Here is a 13729-nt window from a genome sequence, read left to right as displayed (position 1 = left end):
AATACACCAAAATATATGATAAAATACACTTAAATGCACTAAAATATGTCATAAATACACTAAAATATATCATAAAATACACTAAAATATGTGATAAAATACACTAAAACGCACTAGAATATATGATAAAACACATTTAAATGCACTAAAATATATGATAAAATACACCAAAGTATATGATAAAATATACTTAAATGCACTAAAATATATAATAAATACACAAACAAATATGGTAAATACTTAAACAGAGTACGTATGTGCAGGTTTAATGATGCTGAATTTCTGACTTTTTCAGACATTTTAAGATGAAGTGAATGTGAGATTTAACCCATAAAAACCCAAACAGCCACTATTAACCAAAAGCATCTACTGATCTACAATGTCTAAAAACTTCTGAACCACTAAACTTATCAGTTCGTTGAATTAATGAAGGTAAAATACAATTTGTCAGCCTTTCATGGTTATCAGATATGACCCATTTGGACGTTCAGAGGCTTCGTAGTTACCATGGAAACACCATCGTCTTCTACAACATTGGTTCACCAGTAAAACCCATGGAGTTGGATCAATGACAGTGGATGGAGACACTGGGTTTAGGTTCAGTTTATGATATCTTTGCTGAAAAAGTCACTTTTTCATCAGTCTTCTCTGTTTCTGATATAATAACTCTCAACTTTAATCTGAGCTTTTATGAACATCTACGTGGTCAGTGAATGAAATATAGGAAAAGACATGATTTACACTGAAACAAAATGCAATATAAAGAGGATAATATTATAATAAATGGTGATAAACCACTTAAGATAGGTGAATTAGAGAGGACAAAATCATTTGGGAACTGCCACAACAGTAGCATTGAGTCTTTATGGGTTAAGGATAAATTTTAGGGATAATTAAACCCTTAACTAAGGACTCATTTAAGGATCCCTTTTACATTTCAGAGCTAGTTTTCCCAGTTTCTGTTCGTTTTTTTTGTTTTTTTTTTGGAGTATTACTTAGTGAGTCAGTGCCACAGTTTGATTTTCCAAAGGTAGCAGCAGTCACTGAGGGGGCGGGGCTTATCCATGGAATGAGCAGTGATTGACAGGAGCGTCGGTTACCTTTTATGGTAGATGCAGAGGCACGGCAGTCTGGCGATGGTGTCTCCCTGCTGCAGCTCCTCCAGACAGATCACACACTCACCGGCGTCCCTCGCCAACACATCATCTGAGGTGACACAAACACACACACACACACACACACACCCACACACACACACACACAGCAGCCCATCAGTATTCAGCACCAACACACTCCATCCCAGACGCTGACGGCAGATCAAACATGGCAGACGGCGCCAGGTTGGTGCATTGCACAAGGATAAAGGCCGGATTCTGCTCCGACAGGCGGTGTTTACCGACTCCAACGCCGCCGTCCGTCAAACTCAGCCCCACCCACGTCCACAGAGGAGTGTTTTAATGTGTTTATTTAATGAACGCAGGCTAAAAACAGACACGTATGAACTGTTTGGAACTGTTTTGTGTTGGTCAAAAATCGTTCAATGAAACATTAAAACAGGTGTGTCAAACATGCGGCCCGTGGAACAAAACTGGACCAAAAAAAGGGTCCAATCCGGTCCGTGGGATAAATTTATGGAATGAAAATATGACATTGAAGATATTAACAATAAACAAACTTAAAATCATTTTAGTTCAGATTCCACATTCAGACCAATATGATCTGAAGCAAAATAATAACAGAATAAATTATAAATAATGACAATAATGAATTTTCTTGTTGTTTTATTGTAAAAAAGTAAAATTACATGAAAATATTTACATTTTCAAACTAACCTTTGACAAAAAATATGAATAATTTGAACAAATACAGTATGAACAACCTTAAATGTCTTCATATAAATCAGTGTAATTGTACCAATAGTCTGTCTGTTATTAAATGTTTTGTGTATTTGTAGATCCACTGTGATCTGTAAGTTATTATGTACATGTGGAAATGATAAACTGAGGCAGAATATTATTAAAATGACACTTATTTTTCTTAAGGTGTTTCAAGTTGTTGATGTTATTTTAAACGATTATTTGTAGTTTTTTAACTTTTTTACACTAAAACAAAGAGATAAATTTGTGTTTGTCATTATTTCTATGTTATTCTGTTATTATTTTACTGGTCTGACCCACTTTAGATCATATTGGTCTGAATTCGGACCCTGAACTAAAATGATTTTAACGTCATTGATCGTTAACATCGTCAGTGTCGTTTTCATCCCATGGACCAGATTGGACTCTTTTGCGGACCAGTTTTGGGCCGCGGGCTGTATATTTGACACTGCTGCCATAGACAGATGAACTGTGACGACTGATCTAAAGGCAGGAGTTTGTTAATTCTGGCTTTTTGGAAGTGACCATATTTGGACAAAAGGGGTGGAACTCTGCAGGCCAGAGGGGTCAAAGGTGATGCTAGGTGATGCTAATGCTAAGTGTTAGCTTATTGTCCACAGGGTCCACAGGTTGGACTGGAAGGTGGTAAGCAGGGTTTAGAGTAGGGGTCTCAAACATGCAGCCCGGGGGCCAAAGGTTCCAATCTGGCCCCTGGGATGAATTTGCGAAGTGCAAAAATTCCACAGTCTTGAATTGAATTAAGCAAAAGAAAAAATTTAACTTGAATTAAGGAAAAAAATCTTCAAATAAGCAAAAAAAAAAGAAAAAATCTTCAATTAAGTAAAAAAAATCTAGAATTAAGCCAAAAAAATCTTAAATTTAGCAAAAAAATCTTGAATTAAGCAAAAAAAAAAAATCCCAAGTAAAAAAAAATCTAGAATTAAGCCAAAAAAATCTTAAATTTAGCAAAAAAAATCTTCAATTAAGCAAAAAAAATCTTCAATTATGTAAAAAAAATCTAGAATTAAGCCAAAAAAATCTTAAATTTAGCAAAAAAAATCTTGAATTAGGCAAAAAGAAATTCTTCAATTAAGTAAAAAAAATCTAGAATTAAGCCAAAAAATCTTAAATTTAGCAAAAAAAATCTTGAATTAAGCAAAAAAAAAATCCTCATTAAGTAAAAAAAAATCTAGAATTAAGCTAAAAAGAATCTTAAATTTAGCAAAAAAAATCTTGAATTAAGCAAAAAAAAAATCTCCAATTAAGTAAAAAAAATCTAGAATTAAGCCAAAAAAATCTTAAATTTAGCAAAAAAAATCTTGAATTAAGCAAAAAATCTTGAATTAACAACTTCAAATTTTTTTCTTTGTTTTAGTGCAAAAAATAACATTAAATTATGGAAATATTTACATTTACAAAGTATCCCGTAACAATTAAATGCGAATAACTTGAACAAATATGAACAACCTGAAATGTCTAAAGAAAATTAAGCACGATTTTAACTATTTTTCTGCCTGTTCCTCAGTGTTTAGTGTCTTTGTAAATCCGATCCATAAAGGACATGTAGAAATGATAAGTTGAGGTAGAATATTGTTAAAATTCCACTTATTTTTCTGAAGAAATGTCAGTTTTTTCAGGTTATTTACGTCTTTTTTATTTGGATAGTTTATAAAAGTAAGGATTTTCATAATTTAATGGGATTTTTTCCACTAAAACAAAGACAAAATTTTGGAGTTGTCATTACTTATAGATTATTATGCTATTATTGTACTGGTCCGGCCCACTAGAGATCAAATGGGACTGAATGTGGCCCCTGAAAGGAAATGAGTTTGAGACCCCTGGTTTAGAGTCAGATGGGGGCGTGTCTTACCGTTGTAGGAGAGGCGGGGCTTGCTGAGACACATGATGAAGTGGACCTCCATCTCATTGGACGCCACAGACTTGGAGCAGACAGGACACTTGAATCCTACAGACGGACGGACAGAGACCAGGTCAAAAGGCTTCATATTAAACCAAACCATCGTTAGTCTGTGGTGTTTTATCATATTGAGCTTAATCAGCACCATTGAAACTCAGACCAACAGACAGAAAATGGACCAATCACAGTGAGATGTGAGCACTGACACGTTTATGTCCAAAGGTGATAAACGACTCGTCACCGTGGGCGTCGTCCACCGTGGAACAGAGATGTCCTCCATAACTCAACCCTCTGTATTTACCTGGGTTTGGGACCAGCACTGGAAACCAGAACCAGAACCAGGACTAGGACAAGAACTAGAACCAGGACCAGGACAAGAACTAGAACCAGGACCAGGACCAGGACAAGAACTAGAACCAGGACCAGAACCAGGACTAGGACAAGAACTAGAACCAGGACCAGAACCAGGACCAGGACAAGAACTAGAACCAGGGCCAGGACCAGAATCAGAACCAGGACTAGGACAAGAACTAGAACCAGGACCAGAACCAGGACTAGGACAAGAACTAGAACCAGGACCAGAACCAGGACCAGGAATAGGACTAGGACAAGAACCAGAACCAGGACCAGAACCAGGACTAGGACAAGAACCAGAACCAGGACTAGGACCAGGACTAGGACAAGAACTAGAACCAGGACAAGAACCAGAACCAGAACCAGACACAGGAGTAGGACAAGAACTAGAACCCGGACCAGAACCAGGACTAGGACAAGAACTAGAACCAGGACCTGAACCAGGACAAGGACAAGAACCAGAACCAGAACCAGGACTAGGACAAGAACTAGAACCCGGACCAGAACCAGGACTAGGACAAGAACTAGAACCAGGACCAGGACAAGAACCAGAACCAGAACCAGAACCAGGACCAGGACTAGGACAAGAACCAGAACCAGACACAGGAGTAGGACAAGAACTAGAACCAGGACCAGAACCAGGACCAGGACCAGGACCAGGACTAGGACAAGGACAAGAACTAGAACCAGGACCAGAACCAGGACTAGGACTAGGACAAGAACCAGAATCAGGACTAGGACAAGAACCAGAACCAGGACAAGAACTAGAACCAGGACCAGGAGCCAAACTGGACCAGGACTAAGAGCCAAACTGGACCCAGCGGTTGGATAATGTTGACAGTTAGTTCCACACAGACCGTTTTACTGGAGTCCGACCCCCCATCCCACCCCCCACTGACCCAGATTTCCCTCCTGGTCTATTTTCAGCTGCTCCATGTGGACGTCCACAGACAGAGATGGAGACACGAGTGGAGGATGAAGGTGGTCTGGGTTCAGACCAGGACAGACATGAACCTGGATCAGACATGAGGATGAGGTTCATGTTCCACAGATTTGTGTCGTATATTTGTTGTGGGTGAAGTGTTGACCAACGTGAACATACTTTACATTTAACACAGAGGGAATAAGTCACACTAAGAACAGATGAAGGCTCATCAAGGCTAAAAAATACACAGCACATGTTTCAATAATGCTGTTTAATTGAATTAAATCATTATCAGGTCTGCTGAGAGTCTGAATTCTTTTAAGTCCAGGTTAAAGACTCACCTGTTCACTGCTGCCATTGACTAAAAGGCTTTTTACTTTTTAAATTTTATTTTCTCCTTCAAAACTCTGCACTACAACTCTTACTTTAATGTGTGTGTTTTTATATTTGTGGGTTTTACGTGTTGTTTTCTTATGTGCTGTTTTTAATCACCTTTTACATGTTTCTTTTATAATATTTTAAATATGTTTCTTTTTCCCTTGTCGTTGTATTTCGGTGTCCTGTGTGAAGCACCTTGAATTGCCTTGATGCTGAAATGTGCCATATAAATAAACTTGTCTTGCCTTAAAAGCATGTTAATAACTCTGGGACCTCAGTATTAACACATGTTAGTGTCAGACGTTCATTAATGTTCACTGTTCACACACAATAAACAAATAAATCTAATTAAATATAGAGGCGTCTCAGCTGTATCTACAGGTTTGATTCAGTTGAATTTATGAGTTTTTAAGACTGTTTAAGGGTTAGGGCAGTGGTTCCAACCTTTTTTTACTCATGACCCCATTTTAACATCACAAATTTCTGGCGACCCCAGACATTCAAAAGGGAGCCACTTTTTTTTTTTTGCTAAAAATAATTGTTTTTGATCATGTAATAGTTTGCTATATGTTGCAAACAAAAACCTTAATTTTAGATGACATTTAGTCTATATAATGTATATCATTGTGGACTGAGGCAGAAAAGCCAGGTGTAGATTACTGCACAAAGTGAGAATTTTATTTTCCTTGGTCAGGATATGTACAGTCAGTCCAGCTTGTATTTACAAGGCTGACAATTAATACTGAACAAACAAGAACTCAAACTATGAACAAGTGTTCAGAGAACGCAAACCTCCGCCAAGCACCCTGAACGGTGTGCATGTGTGGATCGACTATTTCTTTTAAATTCAACAGTTTCCAGGTTGTTCCATACAGCAGGAATAGTTGAAGCTTGGTACCAGTCATGTGTTTGTCAAATTATATTCAATTCCAATCAATATTTGTTGAGTTATAATGAAAAATGTGTGGTAAATGGGATTTTCAGTGTTAAATGTAAATGTCCACAGAGTCCACATTCCACAGTGGATGTGGACAATTTTGTGCCAGATACAAGATATTGTTATAAGCTACAGGTGGATCAAATTGGATTCTAATCGGAGTCGTTTTGAATTTTTTTATGAATTTTTGAAAATTGCTCAATGATGAGAGATAGGAAAATTGTAGATTTTGTGACCTTGCTGTGACCTTGAACTTTGGCCTACTTGGCCCAAAATTGAATGGGTTGGTCCCAGGGCCTAGGCCTATCTGTGGGGACAATTTGGTAAAGATGGTTAGAATGGTTTTCCCATAAAGTTGCTAACAAACAAACAAACAAACACACAAAGCAAAGTGATCACAGTACCTCCTGGTGGAGGTGATAATTATCAAAGAGCTGCAGCATCTGAAACCGACCACAATGAACATTTGAAACATAAATAGAATCACAGTGCTTCAGTTTCAGACTCACAGTTTGTCATGTCTTTTATGGACTGGGATTGTCTCTCTTAACTCACCATATATTTTTTTATTACTTTTTTTTTTTTTTTTTTTAATCAATTACTGGAAATTTCAGGCAACCCCATTTGAATTCCAGGTGACCCCACGTGGGGTTCGGACCCCAAGGTTGAAAAACACTTGGTTAGGGTTAAGTTATCAACCAGACTGAACAGTGGTGTCATCCTCCTTAAAGCTGTTTAAGGTGGAATAGCTCTATATTCAACCCATGGATTGTGGGATGGTATTAAAGTCCATATGTGTGTAAATGTAACAGAGTTCATGTATGTAGTGCATGATTCCACTCGCCATGTCACACTGTTTTATTGTATTAATTACAATTTTATTTTATCGCCATTGAACGCAACACCCCTGCGGACTAGGGTCGTGCACCCCAGGAAGACAGTAACAGTTTGGCTGTGCTCTCTACCTGGTAAGTACACACACTGTCAGTCCTGTCATTATTTTACATTTTTTATTTTAATTTCATATCTAAATGACTGTATTACACCATTATATTTGTGTAACGCTTAGCTCCCTGTCGGTTGAGCATAGTCTTGAATGAAAATGACAATATTCTTCATTATATGTTCATAGCATGATTAGCATGTGGTGTGTTAGCTAACTTTGATTTTTTTTATTTTGACTTAGCAGTGTGAGAACAAGGCTCGGGTGTTACTAATGACACTGACTGTATGCTTTTCTGCCAGGAATAAACAGCAAGTGTCCAAAAAAGATCAGTTTTGTCATATCTTACACAACACACAAATACAGCTGCTACATAAAGGCACGCGTCCCAATACTTTTGGCGATATAGTGTACGGAGGAGAGGATAAGTTGTATATGTAGTTGAATATGGTTTTCCTGTTTATGATAAAATACAATAAAATATATGATAAAATACCATAAAATGCATTGAAATATATGATGAAATACACTAAAATACACTAACATATATGATGAAATACACTAAAATACACCAAAATATATGATAAAATCCCCTTAGATGCACTAAAATATATCATAGAATACACTAAAATATATGATAAAATAGACTAAAATATTTGATAAAATCCATTTAAATTCACTAAAATATATGATAAAATCCACTTAAATGTACTAAAATATATCGTAGAATACACTAAAATATATGATAAAATCCACTAAAATATATAATAATAAAATACACTTAAATGCACTAAAATACATGATAAAATAGGCTAAAATAGATGATAAAATCCACTTAAATGCACTAAAATATATGATAAAATCCATTTAAATGCACTAAAATATATCATAGAATACACTAAAATATATGATAAAATCCACTTAAATATATAATAATAAAATCCACTTAAATGCACTAAAATATATAATAAAATCCACTTAAATGCACTAAAATATATCATAGAATACACTACAATATATGATAAAATCCACTTAAATGCACTAAAATGTATAATAAAATATACTTAAATGCACTAAAATTTATCTTAGAATATACTAAAATATATAATAATAAAATCCACCTAAATGCACTAAAATATATCATAGAATACACTAAAATATATGATAAAATACACTAAAATATATAAAATCCACTTAAATGCACTAAAATATATGAAAAAATATACTTAAATGCACTAAAATATATCATAGAATACACTAAAATATATGATAAAAACACTAAAATATATGATAAAATCCACTTAAATGCACTAAAATATATGATAAAATCCACTTAAATGCACTAAAATATATCATAGAATACACTAAAATATATGATAAAATACACTAAAACATATGATAAAATATACTTAAATGCACTAAAATATATGATAAAATACACAAACAAATATGGTAAATCATTAAACAGGGAATGTGCAGGTTTAGGTGCAGATAAATTGTACATGTAGTTAAATATGGTTGTCGTGTTTATCTGTAAACATGGAGGACCGAGCATCCCCGGCACAAACGCACAGAGTTCAGTCTGGTGGAGGAGGTCACATGAGGACACCATCACATCAACAGCATCAGCAGGCCTCGGTCTGAGAGACGACGGAACGCACAAGGACTGGAAGTGACACAGCTGCAGCCGCACGTATTTATAGAAACAATACTGACACGTAAGAGCAGGGTTTCTTATTCTGTGTCTTTTATGAATGAAACAAATAGATTCAATGAATAATAAATGAATGAAATATTTAAAGCCGAACCTTCCAGATGAACTCAGGTAAAACTGGGCATGTGCATCACAGACGTGGATCAAACAGGAAGAACCTCCACCACCGCGACCATTTATGGCAGATCCGGAAACCAGCGGTCACGTGACATCACAACCTACAACTAGCGCAACGCCTCACCTTAGACCGACCGTTTCCATGGCAACAGGACAGAGCGAAAAGGAGAGAGAACGAAACAGACGAGGAGAAGATGGAGGAGAGGAGGAGGACGTTTACACAAACAGAGAGGGAGGAGACGCAGACCGAGACGCAGACGGAGATGCAGACGCAGACGGGTAGTGTGAGGACGGCCAGGGGGCGGAGTCACTGGGGGTTAAATGAGGATGTTTTTCTACCCATGAGTCCCTGAGCACTTAATTAACCCTGAGAGCAGATTCACCCCAGAGGAAACAATAGACCAGCAACTACACAACCAATACAACAACTACACAACCAATACAAAATGTACACAACAAATACACAACCAATACACAACCAATACAACACCTACACAACCAATACACAACACATACAACACATACACAACCAATACAACAACTACACAGCCAATACACACCCAATACAACAACTACACAACCAATACAACAACTACACAACCAATACAACATGTACACAACCAGTACAACAACTACACAACCAATACAACATGTACACAACAAATACACAACTAATACAACAACTACACAACCAATACAACAACTACACAACCAATACACAACCAATACAACAACTACACAACCAATACAACATGTACACAACCAATACACAACCAATACAACAACTACACAACCAATACAACATGTACACAACCAGTACAACAACTACACAACCAATACAACATGTACACAACAAATACACAACTAATACAACAACTACACAACCAATACACAACCAATACAACAAATACACAACCAATACAACAACTGCACAACCAATACAACAACTACACAGCCAATACAACATGTACACAACAAATACACAACCAATACAACAACTACACAACCAATACACAACCAATACAACAACGACACAACCAATACACAACCAATACAGCAACTACATTAAAAATACACAACCAATGCAACATGTACACAACCAATACACAACCAATACAACAACGACACAAAAAATACACAACCAATACAACATGTACACAACAACTACATGACCAATACAACAACTGCTCAACCAATACAACAACTACACAACCAATACAACATGCACACAACAAAACACAACCAATACAACATATACACAACAAATACACAACCAATATAACAACTACACAACCAATACACAACCAATACAACGAATCCAAAACCAATACAACACGTACACAACAAATACACAACCGATACAACACATACACAACAAATACACAACCAATACAACACGTACACAACAAATACACAACCAATACAACACATACACAACAAATACACAACCAACACAACACATACACAACAAATACACAACCAGTACACAACCAGTACACAACAAATACACAACCAGTACAACACATACACAACAAATACACAACCAGTACACAACAACAAATACACAACCAATACAACACATTCACAACCAGTATACAACAAATACACAAGCAGTACACAACAACAAATACACAACTAATACAACACGTACACAACAAATACACTATGAATACACAAAAACACACAATGAACACAGAAATTTGCAAAAAATATACAGGCAATACACAACACTGAAAACACAACAAATACACAATGAATGCACAAAAAATACACAACAAATACACAACTCAGATGGAAAAAGGAGATATGACTGACAACAATGACAACAACAACAACAACAACAACAACAACTGCAGTTAATGCCAAAAGCTGTTAACAATCAGTGGAGTTAAAATCATTTCAGTTCAGGTTCAACATTCAGACCAATATATTTTTGGGTATTTCATTGATTATTACGTTCATGTCATTGATTAACTTGATCATTTCATCGATTTTTTTTTGTTCATTTTATTGATTTTTTTGTTCAATTTATTGATTGTGTTGTTCATTTCATTGATTCTTTTGTTCGTTTCATTGTTTTGTTCATTTCATTGATTGTTTTGTTAATTTTATTAATTCTTTAATTCATTTTATCGATTCTTTTGTTTGTTTTATTGTTTTGTTCATCTCATTGATTGTTTTGTTCATTTTATTGATCATTTTTGTTCATTTTATTGATTCTTTTGTTTGTTTTATTGTTTTTGTTCATTTCATTGATTCTTTTGTTTGTTTTATTGTTTTTGTTCATTTCATTGATTATTTTGTCCATTTTATTGATTGTTTTGTTCATTTTATTGATTTGTTTGCTCATTTTATGAATTATTTTGTTCATCTTTGCTTCATTTTGCGTACTTTCATTCTGTTTGTTCCTGGTATAAAACATCAGTAAATTATGCCATGAACCTCATCTTGTCTGAACTAAAGAGTTCAAGACATGTAAAGGTCGAAGGTCACTTTCGTACACTCCCTGTGGTTTATAGAAACTGTTTAATCCATTGAACTGTAGGTTTTCCTGCTGTTCATACGTCACATGTAGATTTATCTGTTGTTTTATCATCAGTATTTCTGTCATTCTAACAGTGTGTGTAACAGCCACTGTAATGACACTGTCTGTGTTTATCCATCCCATAATCAAAACCATGGCGCCCGTTTATCATCTGGACCGAAGTGAACAGATGGATTTAAGGTTTTTTTTTGGGTCTTTTCAGGTGTTTTTGGGTTTGGGAAGCTGCCATTGTATCGACCGCTGCACAAATCACACATTTATCTTTAGAACGTCTGAGCGTTCTGACGACATGGAGGCGTCGTCCATAGCAACAGTTGCCGTGAACCCCAGACGACCACAATGACCGCTGGGCCCTCGCCGCCGCCACTGCCAGCGTCATCATTACACTGAATCTGCAGCTGATATGTCAGATAATACTAACACATTAACACACTAATACACTGACAGACTAATAGACTGAACGTAAACACAGACTCACAACAAACACATGGAACAAAACCACAACGACTGAGATTAAACACATGAAGAAGAAGATGAAAAAAGGAGGAGGAGAAGAAAAAGAAGGGGTAGAAAAAGAAGGGGAAGAAGAAGTAAGAGGAGAAGAAAAAAAAGAAGAAAAACAAAAAAAGGAGAAGAAAAAGGAGAAGTAGAAGAAAAAGGAGAAAAAGAAAAAGAAGAAAAAAGGAGGAGAAGAAGAAGAAAAAGGAGAAGTAGAAGAAAAAATGAGAGGGAAAAGACAGGAGAAAAAAGAGAAGGAGAAGTAGAAGAAGAAAAAAGGAAAAGGAGAAGGAAAAGACAAAGGAGGAGAAAAGAGGAGAAGTAGAAGAAAAAGAAAGAGAAAAAGATGAAGAAAAAGGAGAAGAAGAATAAGGAGAAGAAAAAGAAGTAGAAGAAAAAAGGAAAAGGAGAAGGAAAAGATGGAGGAGAAAAGAGAAGTAGAAGAAAAAGAAAGAGAAAGATGAAGAAAAAAGGAGAAGAAGAAGAATGAGGAGAAGAAGAAAAAGAAGGAGAAGAAAAAGGAGAAAAGAAGAAGATTAAGGAGAAGAAGAAAAAGAACAAGGAGAAGAAAAAAGGAGAAGGAAAAGACGAAGGAGGAGAAAAAAGGAGTAGAAGAAAAAGAAGAGAAAAGATGAAGAAAAAAGAAGAAAAAAGGAAAAGAAGGAAAAGACAAAGGAGGAGAAGAAAGAGGAGAAGAAAAAAAGAAAAGAAGGAGAACAAAAAGGAGAAAAAAAAGAATGAGAAGAAAAAATGGAGGACAAGAAGAAAAATAAGAAAAACAGGAAGGAAAAGAAGAAGGAGGAGGAGGAGTTTTACCAGGCTGACTGTTTCAGATACTGGAGAATAAAGGTCATGTTCAGTTCAAACATCAGCCTCCAAACCTGAAAGAATGACCAGCTTTATGAATGATCAATAACCCTCTGGTTTGTGCCACAGACGTCCATCTAATCAACAACAGCACAGAATCTGCACACAAGAGAACGAACGTCACAATGTTTGTCATACAATTTGTTTTGAACTTTTTTACCTTTTTTTTTTTTTTTAATATATTTCATCAACTTGAGCAATAAACAAAAATACCAAATACTCTATAACTGTCATATTTTTAACCCTTCAAATGCCACGTTTGTAATGGAAACAAACCATATTTTTTTGATCCAAAAAACAAAAAAACTTTTATATTCTGCATATAAATTGTTAGTTTTTTTTATTTTTTTCATCCTGGCATATGTTAATGATTAACACCAACATTGGTTAATATACATTATTATTTTTTGTTCTAGGTCAAATGTTAAATGTATAAATGTGTCAGTGTGCATTTTGTACTCACTTGGTAGAAGGGTGTTAGTGTAGGAATTGAACAAACTTTACAATGTGATGATTTTAGTGGATGGGTCAGAATTTTAAAAATCATGCAAAAATGAACAACTTTTGAATTCTGACCTGAGACAAATTGCAAAAAATATGACCTTTAATAAAATAAAGTGTAAAGTGTGCATCATATGCTCACCCACTGGAAGGTT

General features: G+C 35.6%; 1 protein-coding gene across 1 annotated transcript in view; it reads right to left on the bottom strand.

Annotated features, from left to right (window-relative positions):
* Nucleotides 1-13729, bottom strand: part of znrf1 (zinc and ring finger 1) — a 34600-nt gene that overhangs the window by 4940 nt on the left and 15931 nt on the right. Inside the window, exons 2-3 of the mRNA XM_030136252.1 lie at nt 3748-3843; nt 1101-1206 (exon numbers count right to left, since the gene is read on the bottom strand). Coding sequence (XP_029992112.1) covers nt 1101-1206; nt 3748-3843 — 202 coding nt within the window. The remainder of the gene's footprint in view (nt 1-1100; nt 1207-3747; nt 3844-13729) is intronic.

The sequence above is a fragment of the Sphaeramia orbicularis genome, chromosome 6, assembly GCF_902148855.1.
Source record: "Sphaeramia orbicularis chromosome 6, fSphaOr1.1, whole genome shotgun sequence".
In the NCBI taxonomy this organism is placed as follows: domain Eukaryota; kingdom Metazoa; phylum Chordata; class Actinopteri; order Kurtiformes; family Apogonidae; genus Sphaeramia; species Sphaeramia orbicularis.
The sequence above is the reverse complement of the archived record's forward strand: the minus strand, read 5'-3'. Positions and strand labels throughout refer to the sequence as shown.